Genomic DNA, 18,202 nt, shown 5'->3' with positions numbered 1-18,202 from the left:
AGGGGTAGGGCCAACATAAGCACTTTCCCTGTCTGGCTGATGCTGAATGTGGGAGGAGGAAGGTTGCTGAGGCAATTCCTGAATGTGAGAAAGGGCGGGGCAGCAGGTAGGGCTCTGTACCTCTTAGGGAAGTGAAGAGAGGCCAGGGCTGAGCAGAGGCTGCCCCCTGAGATGTGGGAAGTCCTGTCATGCTGGGAAGTGTGCATTTGAAGGTAGCAGGAGGCCTGTGGGACTGTGGCCTCAGATCATTTTGCTCAGGACAACAGACACTAATGTGGAAAACAGGCCAGGCCTTGTCTGTGATGAGGACCAGCCTAGGGGTGGGCCTGGCTGTGGTCAGCTGGTTTGGCTCTTCTGAAGAGTGGGCACAGGATGGCCAGGCTTAGGTAAGGAAAGGCAGCTGAGGGGTGCCCTGCTGAGACATAATTGTCATGGAGCAGGCCACCTGGAGGAATGGTGACCAATAGCAGGTGGCCTTAAGGGGGTCAAGGTGAGGACATCAGAATGGGTCCCCTGTGGCCTCAGGAGGTCAAATGCTAATAGAGGTCGAACAACAACGGCAGCAACTCCCACCAGGCCAGTCGCAGAGGCAGCAGCACTGCTGTCGCCACGGAGGCAATGGGATCTGCTCGCTCGTCCTGCTCTTGGCTATATACCGTTTGCTTTATACGCGGTAGCTCATTCAACAGTCAAGTAACCGTAACCCATGAGGCAAGTTTATTATTCTTGTTTATAAATGAAACTAACATTCAGAGAGGCTAAAGAATTTGCTCAAAGTACATGAAGTGGTACAACACCAATTCTAAGAATTTGGAAAGTTCAGGTATAATGTAATCTAGAGCAACCACTGAAACAAATCATGCAAAAAAGTATATCGAAAAAGCTAGTAGATAAATTAAAATGGAACTCTTAAGAATGTTTTTAACCATAAAGGTGGCAAAAACAAAGGAACATAAAGGGGGGAGGGACAAACGAATAGTAAAATGGTAGACCCAAAGTTCAACCATATTAACAAAAGGCAGAAATAGTCTCATGGATAAAAAATTAAAATTAAAAAAAGGAAGGCCAAACTATATGCTCTAAGAATCATGCTTTTAATATGAAGACACAGATGGAAAGTAAGTGGATGGGGGAAATACGATATAACCGGTAAACCTAAGAAGCTTGGAGTGGTACTATTAATATCAAATAAAGTAGAATTCAGGATAGAGTATTACTAGAGATAAAAGATAATCATAATGACAAAGCAGTCAATTCAGGAAGACAAAAACATGTATGCGCTAATAACAGTTTCGAAATAGACAAATGCAAAACTGGACATATTTCAAAGAAGAAAAGACAAACCCACAAGCATAACTGAAGATTTTAACATCTTTTCTCAGCAACTAATAGAACTAGACAAACATTCAATCAAGATATAGAAAATATGAGCACCACTATTAATCACCTTGATCTAACTGACACTGATGGAACGTTCATATGCAGTCTTCAAAGGCACAAAGCACATTCACCAAAATAGACATATGCTGGGCCATACAAGTCTTAAGTTGTTGAAAAGGATTGAAATACAGAGTGTGTTCCATGACCACAAGAGAATTAAATTAGAAGTCAGTAACAAGATAACTGTAGTGTAAGTACCTGACTGTTGAGTTTTGGAGGTTTTTTTTTGTTTTTTTTTTTTTAATTGTAACGCAGGTGCCTGACTAAAGCTTTTGAAAGCTGAGGCCTCCATTTAAAAGACAGCTATCTCAAATAAACACGCTGCCAGCCACACAACTGGATCAAGAGCCAGGCTACCTCCTCCCCACTCCCTGCCAAGTTTCCTTTGTTTTAAAGATCTCTGGTTGACTTCTGTAACTGTTTGGCCTCTTGCTTTTCCCTCTGCATTTTAATTCCTGCTCTTATGTTTTAAATTCACCACTTAAGAGTGAACCCACAAAACCCTAGGCCCCCACCCTCAGCCCCAGTAAAAGCAGAACCCCAGGCCTGTACTTTCTACCTGCAACCTTGCCATGTGGCCCCAGGCATGCCGTGTACCCTCCAGGACCTGCAAGTTATAACCTTGCTTTTTTTCCCCAAAGTTTCCTGACAGTTATTGCTAAGTCTTGCAATCATAATGAGAACTCCAAGGCCTGGCCTTGCCACAAAATTGATTCCAGAAGGGGAGGTGTCTGTGGGGATCTCAGGTGAGTGCCCCCAGGCATTTCTAGCTGACAGCATCACTGACCATAGGCTGAGATAGGCAGGGAGGACGGCATGATTGCCCTTGCACTTAACCAAGGGGAGAGCCCTTGGGCTACAGCTGGCTTAATGACCAACCCAAGTGGGTAACGCAGTCTGAGAAGGGAACACCCATTGCTGGAGGTCTGTCCTGCTGTGTCTGTTGTGTGTTGCCTGTGCTATCCATCCCCAAATGTCATTGCTGTGTAATAATTCAACAATATCCCCAGAGCTGCATGATCAAGGCCATGGCTAACAAGATGATTAGACCACTAATTATGAAGACCTGAATTGGTTGGTAATGTACTTAAGGGTCCTCCACACCCTGAGGCCAAGAAGAGTGAACTGGATTGGAAGGTTCCTGTCAATGCCCGAGGTCGGGCTCTGGGGTAAGGAGGATGGGAGACCCCTGCCTGTGACCACTGAGTCACTGGGTCATGCCTGGACTACCTCTCCTAAGCCAGATAAGTGCAATTGCCCAGCCCCTGGAAACCAGTGGCACCACCGAAAGGGCAATGCAGCAGAGGCCTCTGCTCTCTGTGCCACCACTTCACTCACTGCTGCCACTTGTCCTCCCCTGACCTGGTACGATATCATGGGTCCAATCCCTGGTGCTTAAAAGTTAATGGACAGAAGCTGTGATATATTTATACAATGGAATACTACTCAGCCATAAAAAATAATGAAGTAATGCCATTTGCAGCAACATGGATGGACCTGGACAATGTCATTCTAAGTGAAATAAGCCATAAAGAGAAAGAGAAATACCATATGATATAACTCATACGTGGAATCTAAAAAAAGAAAAAGACAGACAAACTTATTTACAAAACAGAAACAGACTCACCGACACAGAAAACAAACTTATGGTTACCGGTGGGGTGGGGAAGGGGGTGGGAAGGGATAGATTGGAAGTTTGAGATTTGCAGATACTGACTAATATATATACAATAAGCAAGTTTATACTGTATAGCACAGGGAACCATATTTAATATCTTGTAATCTTGTGATGAAGAATATGAGAAGGAATGTATGTATGTTCCTATGTGACTGAAGTATTGTGCTGTACACCAGAAATTGACACATTGTAAACTGACTATATATACTTCAATAAAAGTGTATTTTTAAAAACCCATTATCTGACATAAATGTTAGCAATGTTCTCCTAGGGCAGTCTACCCAGGCAATAGAAATAAGAGCAAAAATAAACAAATGGGACCTCATTAAACTTAATAAGCTTTTGCACAGCAAAGGAAACCATAAGCAAAACAAAAAGACAACCTACAAAATGGGAGAAAATATTTGCAAAAGATGAGACTGACAAGGGCTTAATTTCCAGAATATATAAACAGCTCATACAACTTAAGAAAAAAACAACTCAATCCAAAAACAGGCAGGAGACCTCAACAAGCAATTCTCCAGTGAAGACATATGAATGGCCAACAGACACATGAAAAAATGCTCAGTGTCACTAATTATCAGAGAAATGCAAATCAAAACTACAACGAAGTATTATTACCTCACATCAGTCAGAATGGCCATCATTCAAAAGTCCACAAATGATGAATCCTGGAGAGGGTGTGGAGAAAAGGGAACCCTCCTACACTGCTGGTGGGAATGTAGTTTGGTGCAGCTGTTATGGAAAACAGTAGGGAGATTCCTCAAAACACTAAACATAGACCTACCCTATGATCCAGCAGTCCCACTCCTGGGCATACATCTAGAGGGAACCTTAATTCCAAAAGACACCAGCACCCCAATGTTCATAGCAGCACTATTTACAGTAGCCAAGACATGGAAACAGCGTAAATGTCCATCAACAGATGACTGGATAAAGAAGTTGTGATATATTTATACAATGGAATACTACTCAGCCATAAAAAATTATAAAGTAATGCCATTGCAGCAACATGGATGGACCTGGAGAATGTCATTCTAAGTGAAGTAAACCAGAAAGAGAAAGAAAAATACCATATGATATCACTCATATGTGGAATTAAAAAAAAAAGACAAACTAACTTATTTACACAACAGAAACAGACTCACAGACATAGTAAACAAACTCATGGTTACCAGGAGGGGAAGAAAGTGGGAAGGGATAAACTGGGAGTTTGAGATTTGCAGATACTAACTAATATATATAAAATAGATAAACAACATGTTTATAATGTATAGCACAGGGAACCATATTCAATATCTTATAGTAACTTATGGTGAAGAATATGAAAACGAATATATGTATGTTCATGTATGACTGAAGCATTATGCTATACACCAGAAATTGACACAGCATTGTAAACTGACTATGCTTCAATATATATATACATTTATATATATATTTTTTGCATATATATATACAAAAAAAATTTAATGCAAGTGCCTGACCTGCACTTTTGATTGCCAGAGCATCCACTTCAAAGACAGCTTTGTCAATAAACACATTGCCAGTCACACAACTGAAGAGCCAGCACCCCCCCACACACACTGCAGCTGCAAGGTTGAAGACCCCACTTTGAGGACCTCCACTCGTGATTAGAGGCACTGTTTTCTGGGATAAGGAGAGGAATGACTCCTGCCCTGTAAAGCCCACAGTCTAGCTGGAGACGGTCAAGTCAGCAGGTGAGCCCAATGGAACATCATGAGTTTCCAGCAGAGGGAGTGGGGAGGGGAGCGTGCAGGAGGAAGCACCTAACTCTGATTAAGGCGAAGGAGGTCTGGTACAAATCTGAGGAGCCACAGATGCAACAGTGCTTACCAAAGTCACTTAGCCTGATGGTCATCCTTCCCTGATTTCTTGTGATCCCACAGACTGAGCAGTGCCCTGTCCACTGTCCATCTATTCTGCCCAAGGGCTTCCAGACCCTACTAACCAGTGCCATTACAGTGTGGGCCAGGACCCCGCTGCCTCTCCCATCTTCCCACTCATCATGGTAACTGCATCCTCCTGGCCCCTGTGTCTCGGGCTCCCAGCACATTGCCATCAACCATTCGGTTCTGTAGCAGCATCTCCTACTGTCCACCCTGGCTTAGAGAGGGGCCCTGCAGGTGACCTTCCCAGCCTGCTGGTCCCCTTCTCACCAGCACATTCCTTCCTGCTTGGGCAGATGTGTGCATCTTCTGGGCTTCCCCATGGAACAGTCACCGACTTTACACAGCACATCCATCCTACCATGCCCGCTTCGCTCAGCCTCAAATCCATTTTTCCACCATCTGAGATTTCTCCTTCATTTAACGTGGTCCAGTGCTTGTTTCCATGCTTCTAGGAGCCATCCAAGCAGCATGTTGGCACCATCCCTGGGTCCTAGCAGGATGTTAAATCCTATATGTTGGGACAGGGCTCCCAAATCAATAAGCTCTCCTTTACCTGATTTTATGTCCTGCCCCGCCCCCATCAGGGCTCTTAGCATCCAGTCCCAGTCGTACTCACCTGGCCTTGCTGGTGGGGTTCTGCAGTGCCCTTGGAACACAGTTTCTTTCCTCTCTTCTCAGACCTGGCTCAACTTCATGGCCACGAGCGGGGGTGGGGTGGGCAGTTCTGGGGAGCCTGTGGTCCTGCTGGGCCCTGACCCTGGCCTGGCAGACCTTTCTAGGTTGAGAGTTGAACCTTTGAAGCTTGGCTGTTCTGTGCCGACATCCTGGACCCCGTCCTCAGCTTTCTGGCCCCCCTGTAACTGTAACTGTAACCATAGGGATCGGGGGGGGGGGGGCTCTTTCCATGCTCCAGAGGAGGCTTTCTGGCCTCACGCCATGCTGCATTAATTGCCTCTGAATCACTCTCAGCTTTTCTCTTCCCGTGCCTTAACTGTGCTTAACAACAGCCACGCCCGGTCACCATCCTTAACTTCTCCCTCCCTCCGTCTTTCTCAAATTCCTGACCTATGGAACCCACGAGTGAACTCTCTCCCACCAGACTACCATCCCAGCTTGTCAGTGGTGGAAGTTTTAACAATTTAGTTACCTTGTGCTGGGGCGGGGCTCCCCCTACCAAGTGTGAAGGGGTCCTCATCACCAGCAGGTAGACAGTGATCCAACTCCAGAATCCCACCTTAGCATTTGTTTTCAGGGACCCACTCCTGGTACCATCAGTCACAGCTCGAGCTTCTGGGGCGCAGACTCTGAGGTGAAGATTAGCACCAGGAAGTGGATCAGGGAGTGCTTCAGGGAGCAACACCTGGGAGGGGAAGGGATGGAGGTGGGGTGGGGGAGAGAAATGGGCCTTTGAAACTCTGACCAATCAGGGATGGGGCTGCCCAGAAAGGAGGCATGACCTTGATCAGGATGATTCTTTTCAGCTGAGGAAATTCCCAGAGAGGACTGACAGCTGAGGGCTGTTGGCTGGTGACACTCCCACTCTGGGGTGTCAGTCAGTCTGGGAGGGGAGTCTGGGCAGCTCATCATGGTGTCCACTAACTGTGGGCTGATCAGTGATCGCTGAATGGTGTGACATTCTCCAGATGTGAAGGATGGCCATTTTCTTTTGATCAATCCCGACACTTTGGTTAAGTAGGAAGCTAGGTCATCTGTGGACAGAGCAGGTGGGGAGCATGCACTGTGTCTAATGCAGAACAAGAATACTGTCGGGGCAGCCTCACCCGGGCATGAAGCAGACCCTGCCCTATGGAGGAGGGGGGGCCTGCTGGCAAACTGAGATGGACTCCCAATTAATCATGGAGCTTTTTGTTTGACTATACTTTTCAATGTAAAACCTAATTAGAAAACTTAAGTATGTTTGGAACAACGTGGGTATTCCAACCTACTTTTTCAACTGCAATTTTTATGAAATTTAAATACAGATTAAGTATTCCTGATGAAAATTTAGCATCCTACTTGAGAAGTACTGTAAGTACAAATTATACAATGGATTTCAAAGATTTAGTATGAGAAAAAGAATGTAAAATATACCATTAATGTTAAAACCTGTTGAAATGATAGTATTTGGATATATCGAGGTTAAACAAAATATATTAATAAAACCAATTCACCTATTTCTTTTGACTATTTTTGAAAGGCTCTCAGATCATCTAAAATCACCCAGTCAAACAGGATAGAAAGCCCAGAAAAACCCAGGCACTTAAGGTCAATCAGTCTATGACAAAGGAGGCAAGAATTCACAATGGAGAAAAGACGGTCTCTTCAATAAGTGATGCTACAAAAAATGGACAGCTACATTGTAAAAGAATGAAGTTAGAACATTCTCTAACACCATATACAAAAATAAAATGGATTAAAGACCTACATGTAATACCAGATAATAAAAAACTCCTTCAGGAAAACATAGGCAGAACACTCGTTAACATAAATCGTAGCAATATTTTTTCGGATCTGTCTCCCAGAGTAATGGAAATAGACACAAAAATAAACAAATGGGACCTAATTAAACGTAAAATCTTTTGCACAGCAAAGGAACCATAAACAGCAAAAAGACAACCTACACAATGGGAGAAAATATTTGCAAATGATGTGACTGACAAGGGATTAATTTCAAAGTGAGCTTCCTTCTTAAAAAAAAATACAAACAGTTCATACAGTTCAATACCAAAAAAAAGAGTGTTTTCAGATGCTCAGGGGACGCGGCTGCTTGGGCAGATCTTCACTGGCATAATTACAGGCTGTGCAGCAGCAAGAGATGAACAGAGCTCTGGGAAAAGTGCTGTGTCTGAGGAATAATACCATTTTTCAGCAAGCCTTTTCCCTCTTAAGGTTCAGAATTGCAGGAGAGAATCCCATCTGTTCTGCAGGTGGCATTCTGTTGAGTACCAGTCGGCACTACAGGTCAAAGCCCACCCATGGCATTGGAATATACAAGCACCTAGTTAAAGCGCAAGAGCCCAAGAAGAAGGGGAAAGTGGAAGTGATACCCATTCATCTGGGGACAGATTATGAATATGGAGTTTTAAATATTCACCTGACTGCACATGACATGGCCCTGGCAGAGAGTTATGCCCAATATATTCACAACCTCTGCAACCATCTCTCGGTTAAAGTCGAGGAAAGTTATGCGATGCCCACCAAAACTACGGAGGTGTTGCAGCTGCAGGACCAAGGCAGCAAAATGTTCCTGGACTCAATTCTCAAACCACATGAGTGAGTGGTCCAGATCAGTGGTTTGAGTGCTACATCTGCAGAGATTTTCTTGGAAATAATCCAAAGCAATCTTCCTGAAGGAGTCAAACTGTCAGTGAGGGAGCACACTGAAGAAGACTTTAAGGGAAGATTCAAAGCTCGGCCAGAACTGGAAGAACTGTTAGCCAAGTTGAACTAGCTCATTGCAGACCCTTTCATGCTGGCACTGATGATACTGTGTTTAAGGGGAAGAGCTTCCTGGGTGGCCAAAGTTAAGCAGGACACCCTGACCCTCGGTATCATTAGTACCCATCTCTACAGCCAGGAATGCCTCCTCTCTGTGGAGGAGCACTTGTGAATTGTCAACACTTTCTTTTGAGCTAACCCTAGGTATCCTCCTTCTAATAAAAATCTCCTGATGATGCGTGTGTGTGTATGTGAGAAGTCCATCCTGTGGAGTATCTTTAACTAAGAGATTCACTTTTTCTCTTTTCTGGTGCTTTAGCACACAAGCATGTTCTCCTTCAGTATTTCTCCACTTAGAGTGAACTCATCCTTTAAATCAATCTGGCATGGAGTCCCTTTAGTGAAGCTGATGATCATAACATAAGTGAATTCTCTGTGGCTAGAAAGCATAGGGAGGGAGAGTTTGGCTTTGTATATAGAAAAACTCTCCAGATAGGATCAGGGTCTGTCCATAAGTGAAAAAAAATTCCCTTGTGGGATAGTGAGTGACTTGTCATAAGTATGCAGGTAGATGTTATAACTGCAGTTGAGGGTTGCCTGGAATGACTTTAAGCAAAGAATTAAAGGTTGATCTTGGTCAGGGGTCAGAAAACTACAACTTATGAGTCAAATCCCACCAACTGCCTATTTGCTTTTTAAAAGTAATTTATTGAGGCAAAATTCACGTCACAAAATTAACCATTTTAAGGTGAACAATACAGTGGTATTTAATGCATTTAGAGTGTCATGCAACCTCTATCTAGTTCCAAAACTCTGTTGCCTGTTTTTATAAATAAAGGTTTATTGGAAAAAAAAACAACAACCCAATCAAAAAATGGGCAGAAGATCTAAATAGACATTTCTCCAAAGAAGACATACTGATGGCCAACAGGCACATGGAAAGATGTTCAACATTGCTAATCATTAGAGAAATGCAAATCAAAACCACAATGAGTTATCACCTCACACCAGTCAGAATGGCCATCATCAAAAGGTCTACAAATAATAAATGCTGGAGAGGCTGTGGAGAAAAGGGAACCCTCCTATAATGTAAATTGGTGCAGCCACTATAGTGAACAGTATGGAGGTTCCTTAAAAACTAAAAATACAGTTACCATATGATCCAGCAATCTCACTCCTGGGCATATATTCGGAGAAAACTCTAATTGGAAAAGATACATGCACCCCAATGTTCATAGCAGCACAATAGCTGACATGGAAGCAACCTAGATGTCCATCGATAAATGACTGGATAAAGATGTGGCACACACACACACACAATGGAATACTTACTCAGCCGTAAAAAAGAATGAAAGAATGCCATTTGCAACAACATGGATGGACCTAGATATTATTATACTAAGTGAAGTAAGTCAGACAGAGAAAAACAAATATCATATGTTATCACTTATATTTGGAATCTAAAAAAATTATACAAATGAACTTATTTACAAAACAGAAATAGACTCACAGAAAACAAACTTATGGTTACCAAAAAGGAAAGAGAGGGGAGGGATAAATTAGGAGTTTGGGATTAACACATACACACAACTATATATAAAATAGATAAACAACAAAGACATACTGTATAGCACAGGGAACTATACTCAGTATCTTGTAATAACCTGTAATGAAAAAAGATCTGAAAAAGAATAGATATATGTATATGTATAACTGAATCACTTTGATGTACACCTGAAACTAACACAACATTGTAAATCAACTACATTTCAATATAAAGAAAGAAAGAAAGAAAAAGACAAAAACTTTAAAATCACCCATTTGGCTCACACTACATTTGTTTTGTCTAGTGCTGGGTTAAGAACGAAGCCTTGCAGTTTTTGCAATGGCCACGAGGTGGCACCCTTATCCCAGAACTGTGGGTTTCAGACTAGGAGGCTGGTTGGTGGAATGATTGGTAGAGGTGAAGGCTGGTCTTGCTAGTAAGTGAAAAAGTAACTGAACCAGGTTTGTGCTTGCTACTCCACTTTTATGCTAATCACATCCCACATTCATCTGCATGTAAATGGTTCTGATGTAGATATAAAATACATGTACTTTGCTCTCTGAGTTTGAGTGGTACCCCCTACCCCAAAGGCACAGTGATCCTTAAAACATTAGGCTTTAAATAATATTTTAAATAATTTACTTCATGCCCACCCACTCCTCTTTTCGACACTTCTTTTTCATTTTCCTTTTCTCCCTTTCACTTATTCATTCTCCAAATCAGGTTCAACTATTTTGGGGCTTATTTCTGTGCCTTTAGTAATAAAGCTGTGTGTAACCTTAACTTCAACATATTATGACCCACCATCAGAACACCTAAAATTGCACCAGGAAGATATTAGGATATTAGGAAGAATATTGAAAGGGAGATACAGAAAGGAGGCCAGTGCCATTCCTTTCCAGATGCCCAGTTAGTGTGGACTGCTGGCTGCCTCCCTCAAGACCAGCCTTGTAGGAACTCTAGAGGGACACATGGAGACATGGGACCTGGGAGAGGAGGGTGTGAACCAGAGGTTGTGTGTGACCAATGTGTGATATAATTGATGGTGGAGGCTGTAGGCTTGGCTGTGGGATAAAACAGGAACTAAACTGTTGTAACTCTGTCTGTTTCTCCCCCAGATCCAGTGCTTTGGGTCAATGGATGCCAGCCCCAGGCTCAACTATGACAGCGAGTACAGGTGTACTCGGGATAAATGGGTTGTGCAGAAACCCTCTGCAGGTGAGGGGCCGAGGAGTACAGGAAGACCACTTCCACAGCCCCACCCTGCCCTCCAATGCCCACCTCCAGGGCTATGGACTGAACAGCCTGGCCAAGGACTCCAGCCTTCCAGAAAGCTCCATGTGCCATGCTGGCTCCAGCAGGTAGGACCTGAGTTCCACCCCCGGGAGAAGTCCTGAGCAGGGAGGATGATATACAAAGATGCAGCTTCCTGAGAAGGCAGGGGTTGCCGGGGTACCTGCAGCCTGGAAAGGGAGCAGTAACACTGACCCCTTGGTGGGTGACAGGGAGGACTGCAGTCCCACGTAGTCCAGGCCACACAGGGAGATGTGTACACAGTGCTTCTGTACAGTTGGTTTTATTGGGGACCCTTGGGGTTGGGATGGCCAGAGCCACAGACTCAGTTGTTGGCTAGGATCTCCTGAACCCAGGGGATGAGCGCAGTGACACGAGCATAAACGGCAGGCGTGGACGTGGAGCAGATGCTGCTGCCCCAGGACACAATGCCCACCAGGGTCCAGCCTCCATTCTCCTGGCAGACCAGGGGACCACCAGAGTCACCCTGCAGGAGGAGAAAGGACTTGCGTCCAATCCTGAAAGGGGGTGCCAGGACCCGAGTGTGCAGAGGGTGCAAAGGACAAGTGGAGCCCAGTGGCCAGGCACAAGATACTTAGATCTGCTCAAAGGGCAGCCCCAGCTCTTCTGCCTACTCCTGGAGGGCCTGGGGCAGGTGGCTTACCCTCTCAGCCTGGATATCGTCTATAAAATGGGCTGAAATCGTCCAGCTCATGGGGTTGGCATGAGATTAAATACCCTTGGGAAGCCCCACACCACATTTGGCCAGAGCAAACCTTCACCAGGGGCATCTGTTAGTGCTGGTCCAAGTCTTCCTTGGGGCACTGGGCAGGGAGTGAGCTAAAATAGATCCTAGCAGACAGGAGTGGTCCTCTTGGCCTGACACGGGGCGCGGGGTGGGGTGCGCTCAGTAAGGGTGGATAGGGTGCCCGGGGTTGGGCCGTACCATGCAGGAGGAGACGCCGCTGGCGCCCGCGCAGATCATCACGTCGGTGATCTTGCTGCCCCAGTACTTCTTGCAGTCCCCGTTAGACAAAAGGGGCAGGGTCGCCTGCTGCAGCTTGTCGGGGGTCTTGATGGCTGGAGGGATAGAGGGCTTGGGGTCAGGGCCCCTCACCTCACCAGCTCGCCCAGGGGGGAAGAGACCAGAGCCGCCTGAGCTCTGCCCTCCCCCTGAGTGGTCCTCATCCTCCTCCAGTGATCATGGACACCGAGCTCCGCACCTTCCCTGACACCTTCAAAGCGTCTGTGGGACACGGTGCCTCTCCGATTCCACACCTGGCAGCAGTGACTGGGCTTCCAGCCCAGTTCAAACAAGCCCTGCCCTCCGAGGCTGGAGTTCTCCCATCCTTGCTGGACACTGTGTGTGGGCCGAGGGGCTGGGCCTTCCTCCCCGGGGAAGGGGAGGGACGGCCTTCCGACTGGGGACACTGGAGGGGACCCACCTCCCTCCTGCTGCCCTTTCCTGGCTGCTTCTGTCCTGTTAAAGGACCGGCAGGTGGGCGGTGACCTGCGCGGAAGAACTCAGGGCGAGGAGGGAGAGCATGGGGCGGAAGAACATCAGGCGGGGGAGCAGCGCGGCGCCCGGGGCCGGACGTTCAGGCCGCGAACCCGGCTTGGACACTGGCCTCCGCGCCCAGACTTCACCGGAGCCTTCACCCTCCTCGGTCTGGAGGGGAGTCCGGGCTGTCCATCTCCTTGCAGGTTAGTGAGGGCGATACTTGCCGGTACTTCGGTGTTTCTTCCGAAACTATTCATGTACATATTGTCAAATCTCATTTTTTTTCACATTTGGTAAGTTTTTATTTAAGAGGGTTTTAAATAAAGACATGGAAAGATTAATGACTGTATAGGAATTTAAACAAAAAAAAATTTTTTTTAAAGAGCCGTACGTGTCCCACCTGGAGACTGTGGGTGCTCTGGGAAGGTTTAGAGGGCGGGGCCGGCTCACCGTTGTACTTGGTCTTGCCCCAGCCGGTGGTGGCGCACTGCATCCCGGCGGGGAAGTCGTCGTCGGCGCTGGGCAGGCACACGGCCGACACGGTCTGGGAGAAGCGGGCGGGCGTGGAAAGCTTCAGCAGGGTGATGTCGTTGAGGACAGTGAGCAAGCTGAAATTGGGGTTCTTGAAAACCTGCGAGTGGGGCCCAGAAAGATGAGCTGAAGCCCTGGGAGACATCAGGGATCTGCAAGCTTCAAGGAGGCAGACTCCTTTCCTGACAGCCCATTCAGGAGCTGGGAATGAATATTCTGAAGCCGGCTCCATCGGCACTTGGCTCCTCGCCCTTCGCGACCCCTGAAAGATCTTCTTCCTCCTGCCCCTGCCCCTGCCCCTGCCCCCGCTCCCAGCGCCAAGGCTGATCCCCGACCAGTCCACCAAGGTGTCTGCGTACCTTGGCAATCGTCAGGACCTGGATGTCCTCAGCGTCTGAGCCCTGGTCAAACTCTCCGGCCACAACCACATCAGAGGTTCTACAGGAATCACGTGGGGATTAAAGACTAAGAATGTGCCCGGCTTCCCTCCCCCACCCCCAGACTGGAGTCCGGGCCCTCACGTGACCCCACAGTGGGCAGCGGTGACCACCCAGTCCTCACTGATGAGGGAGCCCCCGCAGAAGTGGAAGCCGGTGCTGTCCTGGAGGAAAATGGGGGCGGGGGTCAGCGCTGACGGGACATCAGCAACACCGACCTGGGCAGGAGCCCCCAGCCAGTCGGATCCCTCAATATGCCACCCCATTCATGCACAGAACCCGCCTCACCTGCAGGGACACCTGCCAGGGCCAGGAGCCAGGGACAGCGTCCTCCCCATTGATGATCCTGGACAGGCCACTCAGCACGGGTTGGATGGTGGGGACCCCACAGCCTAGAGGGAAAGGGGAGGGTGAAGAAGGGCTGAGGCTCAGAGCCAGTCTGCAGAAATCCTGGTTTCTACCTCAGCTGTCCAGGCTGGCTCAGGACCCATTGCCACACTCATCCCTCCTCCAAAAACTTCTCTTGTCACCTCCCACCAGTAGGCTCAAGGATCTGCCCCACACAGCCTGCTGACCCCAGTCACCCTTCCAGGGATGCAGAGGACAGGCTGCATCCACCCAGGGCCGCCTTGACTGAAGGAGCAGAAAGGTTGAGAAATCGGACCATCTTGCCTGTACTCCTAGGCCCACCATTCCTTGCTGTGAGGCCTCAGAACAGTCACTGAATCCCCAGTGCTCACTTTACTCAGTGCACTGGGGAGCAAACAGTGCTAATCTCACTAGTCAAAGCTCACCCTTCAGATTGGTGGGGCAAAGGGTGTGGAATTAAAATCTGATAACCCCAGTCCACGTGAAACCCAGAACTCTGACAGCTGATGGGAGTACACTTTACACTGCTGGGCTCCGGCAGAGATTTCAGGAACTCTGCATTGTATAAAGTTTTAGCTGATTATTTAATAAAGTGAGACTTTAACCCCACACCATAAAAGGACACATTGAAGAAACACAAAACAAAGGACCTGAATTGTCACAGAACAATGAAAAAGTCAGGTGTGCTTAAAGTGTCTGTGACGCATTTGCTGTGTCAGGACCAGATGAGTTCTCAACACCCATACTCGTGTTTTACAATTCGGAGACAGTAAGGGAAGTCAGGCAGGTACAGCCCCTAAGACCAGCCAGGCCACCCCAGGGTCACGTGGGCCTTGCTACAGGCCCAGATCCCCTGCCTATGGGGACAGAGGGATGGACCGGCCACTCACGGAATGTTGTTATCACCAAAATATATGTGGTCATCATAATCCACTTTTTTGTAGTAACAAGAAGGTTATACTATCAACTGTGATGTAGTCACACAGCTGCAGCTGAGTGCTTTACAGTAATTAAAGTGAATGAGCAGGGTCTCATTAGATTTATCAATGGGATAAATCTAAAACTTGACGTGGGTGGAAAAAAGAAGGTTGTAAACCTGATGTAGCATATAAACTGTTCATGTAACATTGTTAGAAATGTTTTGCCCTGTTTATGGATTTATAAATATGTAGTAAATTTGTAAAAAACCCACACGGAAACGGTACACAGTGAGTTCAGAATAGGAATCACCTTGCAAGGAGGGGAGAGGGGAGTTCAGCTGAATCTACTTTATGTTTTAAAAAGAAATATGTGAAGCAAATCTGCAAAAAAAGATAACATTTGTTAAACCTCAACAGGAGGTACATAAATGTGGTATTATTCTCTGTATTTTTTACTACTTTTTCTTCTTTTTTTAATAGGAAATAAAATGCTTAGCAAGCTCCCAGTAAATAGAAACCCCAGGTAGAGGCCATGGGAGGTTTCTTGGGAACCAAACCCTTCTTCTTCCCACAGCTCTCCGACTTGAGCAATTTCTGGGGCCTGAGACCTCGGTGGGGCCCAGATTGGCCCTTTCCGCCCTTCTGGTGCAGGGTGTGAAGGCTCACAAAGCCCCGTGAGGACCATCTTCTCCCTGCAGCCTTGCTTGCCTGTCTGGGCGTGATGCCTGTGAGTGCAGCGCCGGGGGCTCAGATCTCCCTCTTAGCCAGTCCCTAGGGCTTGCTTGGGACAAAGCCCCTCAGACCCTGTGATGAGGGGCCTGGCTGCAGTGACACCGGAGGCTCAGGGAGCTCCTTCCCAGCCCCCTCCCAGACCTAGCTATGCCCCCAGCCCTGACACTCACTGAAGGAGGCCCCCACGAGGGTGAAGCAGGAGAGGAACCAGAGAAACACCATGTTGCTGCAGTCAGGACAATGTGGGGCACCTGCCCCTGGGGCTCCTTTTATATCGTGTGGGACTCCACAGGTCCCGCCCAGCCCCTCTGGCCCCGCCCATCCAGAGAGGCCCGAGAGCCACCCACCTGTTATCCAGGGACCTTGGGTGATAAGGGAGGTTGCCAAGCCCCCCTCACAGCCTATACTGGCTCTCAGCCTGGGACATCTCGGCCCCTGGGAAAAGGGCAGCTGCCTTGGCCCAGTATCACCCAGGAGCCTTGGCAACGCCTGGCATCCCCAGGGCGCTGCAGGCAAGGCCAGCACCCACGCTGGGAGCTCAGGCCTTGCAGAGCCCAGCTTTGCAGCCAAAGGACACAGGGCTGGGGGCTCTGCCGCTCCCAGTGTGCCAGGGAGGAGTCCCAGCTCCCAAGTGCAGGCAATCCCACCATGGGTCCAAAGACCTCCAGCTGGTCGTCACTGAGGTTCTAAACTAAGAATGGTTCCAGTGCGATACTCACCTACAAGTACAGTATTATACAGAGATTCTGTGTCATCCAGAGGGTCACCTCAAAACCAGGCCAGCCAAGCAGCTTCAGACCGTGCATGAGGACACGTGGGGGTGAAGGAATTGTCCCCACGGATTGCTGCGGGCAGGTCACAGGTTGGCAAACACGCTGACCGGCTGTCCTGTTTGCCGCTGGGCTCAACTGAATTCTCCTGTTCTGTGATAATTCGTACTGTTAAGGAAATGGCAGTTGCATAAAGCTTGAGTTTCTTATAAAACAAAAAATTTGATTCCACACCATCAACTCACACATTGAGGAAACAGAAAAGAAAGGATTTTAATTGTCCCCGATCAATGAGAAAGGGACAGATATGGGTGATAGGCCAGTGATACCATAAACAGAGTGCACATGACTTCTCAGCACTATGGACACAAGTCCCTTCCCTCCCCTAGGTCAAGGCCTGGTCTGGACGCCGGGGCACCCACAGGAACAGGGCACATGGCGCCCTTGGTCTCGCGGGGCTGAGATTCCAATGAAAGAGACAAACCTAAACAAACGAGAATGAGGTGAGTTGGAGAAACCGGGAGAGGGACAGGAAAGCACTACTGCTCTGGACAGTCCAGCCTGGGCCTCACTGATGAGCTGGTTTGAAAAGGAAAATGCACTGGCCCAACTGAGTCTTCTTCCAAGGCCTCCGGGGTTCTGTGGTCACAGGGCTGTGTTCACCTGGGGAGAAGCTGGTCAGAGCTGGGGGCTTCGGAGTTGTGTGTTTTCTGCAGAGGGGTGTGTAAAGTGTTGAAACACAATTGGGCAGAAGCTCTGACCAGTGGGAACAGTGGCCACAGCAGGGACAGGCCCCCAGAGGTCCTGAACCCCGACTGCGGGGAAGGGTGGAGGCAGCCTCATTTCCGGGGACAAACATGGCAGGGCCAGCAGCCATTTGGTAACTGGGCCTGAAGCTTTTTGATATTTTAACAGGCTGGTGGTCACCCAGGGCTGTCCTGGCTGGGCGTCAGCCCTGGATTTCAGCATAAGGGATCCACGGGGAATTCCAGGCCAGGGTAATTTATTGAAATATTAACATCTGCTGTTTTGTTTTGTTTCCTTCACTCATTCCAAGCAGGTAGCCAAGTCATTTGTATTTTCCTTGCCTCAGGGATTTTTCCAGAATGGAAAACAGAAGCAGCCTGAGGTCACTGGAAAGTAAACTCTTGGCCGACTAGAGTACAGGAGATATGTGCACATTTGCTGGTGTGTTTTTTACTTTGAACGATTCCTTTTGGCCCCAGCTCATCCCCTCATTGAAACCAGACCCTGGGAGCGTGCACTCCCTGACAGCAGGGTGACCATTTTGTTACAAAGAGTAACAGTCTTTGCCACCTGCCTAAAGCCATCTCCCCCTTCTTGTTTTCATGGACGGTTCCCCTGGAGGGTTGTGCCACTCCAGCTCTCAGGGGTGAGGGTGTAGGACTCTGATGAACATAAGCTGATGGAGGCAAAGAGGAGAACTCCAGCCCTTCCCTTCCTACACTTGGGCAGAGCCCTGTGGGGACATGGTGATTCAAGCCTCAGCCACCATCTTGAGACCCAGAGAGGAAGGACGCTGACCCAGAGCCACCATCGCCAAACACCCGGCAGAAGCCTCCAGATCGCTGCTGTGTGAGCAGAGCAAATCTGCATAGTTTAGCCACTGTCAG

The 18,202-nt window shown here is 47.8% G+C and overlaps 1 protein-coding gene and 1 pseudogene across 4 annotated transcripts; one reads left to right on the top strand and one right to left on the bottom strand.

Moving 5' to 3' along the window:
• The first annotated feature begins 4,845 nt into the window (after nt 1-4,845).
• LOC105078629 (large ribosomal subunit protein mL48 pseudogene) lies at nt 4,846-11,127 on the top strand (annotated as a pseudogene).
• A 6-nt stretch (nt 11,128-11,133) lies between these two features.
• LOC105078637 (chymotrypsinogen B) lies at nt 11,134-16,949 on the bottom strand. Of its 4 annotated transcripts, none has more exons than XM_045505035.2 (7): nt 15,969-16,949; nt 14,066-14,169; nt 13,862-13,941; nt 13,700-13,778; nt 13,260-13,440; nt 12,255-12,388; nt 11,134-11,478 (listed from the first exon to the last, which is right to left on the bottom strand). In XM_045505035.2, the coding sequence occupies exons 1-7, from the start codon at nt 16,018-16,020 to the stop codon at nt 11,305-11,307; spliced, it is 804 nt and encodes a 267-aa protein (XP_045360991.1). In that variant the 5' UTR covers nt 16,021-16,949; the 3' UTR covers nt 11,134-11,304. The 4 variants fall into 4 exon arrangements, with proteins under 4 accessions (XP_045360991.1, XP_045360976.1, XP_010965521.1 ...); XM_045505020.2 differs by lacking the exon at nt 15,969-16,949 and adding an exon at nt 14,353-15,962; XM_010967219.3 differs by lacking the exon at nt 11,134-11,478 and adding an exon at nt 11,506-11,795 and having other exon boundaries at nt 15,969-16,947.
• Between the last annotated feature and the right edge of the window lie 1,253 nt (nt 16,950-18,202).

Source organism: Camelus bactrianus, chromosome 9, assembly GCF_048773025.1.
Source record: "Camelus bactrianus isolate YW-2024 breed Bactrian camel chromosome 9, ASM4877302v1, whole genome shotgun sequence".
NCBI lineage: Eukaryota > Metazoa > Chordata > Mammalia > Artiodactyla > Camelidae > Camelus > Camelus bactrianus.
Note: the sequence above shows the minus strand (reverse complement) of the source record. Positions and strands in the feature narration are given on the sequence as shown.

Excerpts from the sequence above, each read along its gene's own strand:
- LOC105078637 (XM_045505020.2), bottom strand. The coding sequence starts at position 14,470 with ATGGTGGGCCTAGGAGTACAGGCAAGATGGTCCGATTTCTCAACCTTT. Across the intron at positions 13,779-13,861 it reads GCTGCCCACTGTGGGGTCAC|AACCTCTGATGTGGTTGTGG; the intron begins GTGAGGGCCCGG and ends TGATTCCTGTAG. Across the intron at positions 13,441-13,699 it reads AGGTCCTGACGATTGCCAAG|GTTTTCAAGAACCCCAATTT; the intron begins GTACGCAGACAC and ends CCCCACTCGCAG.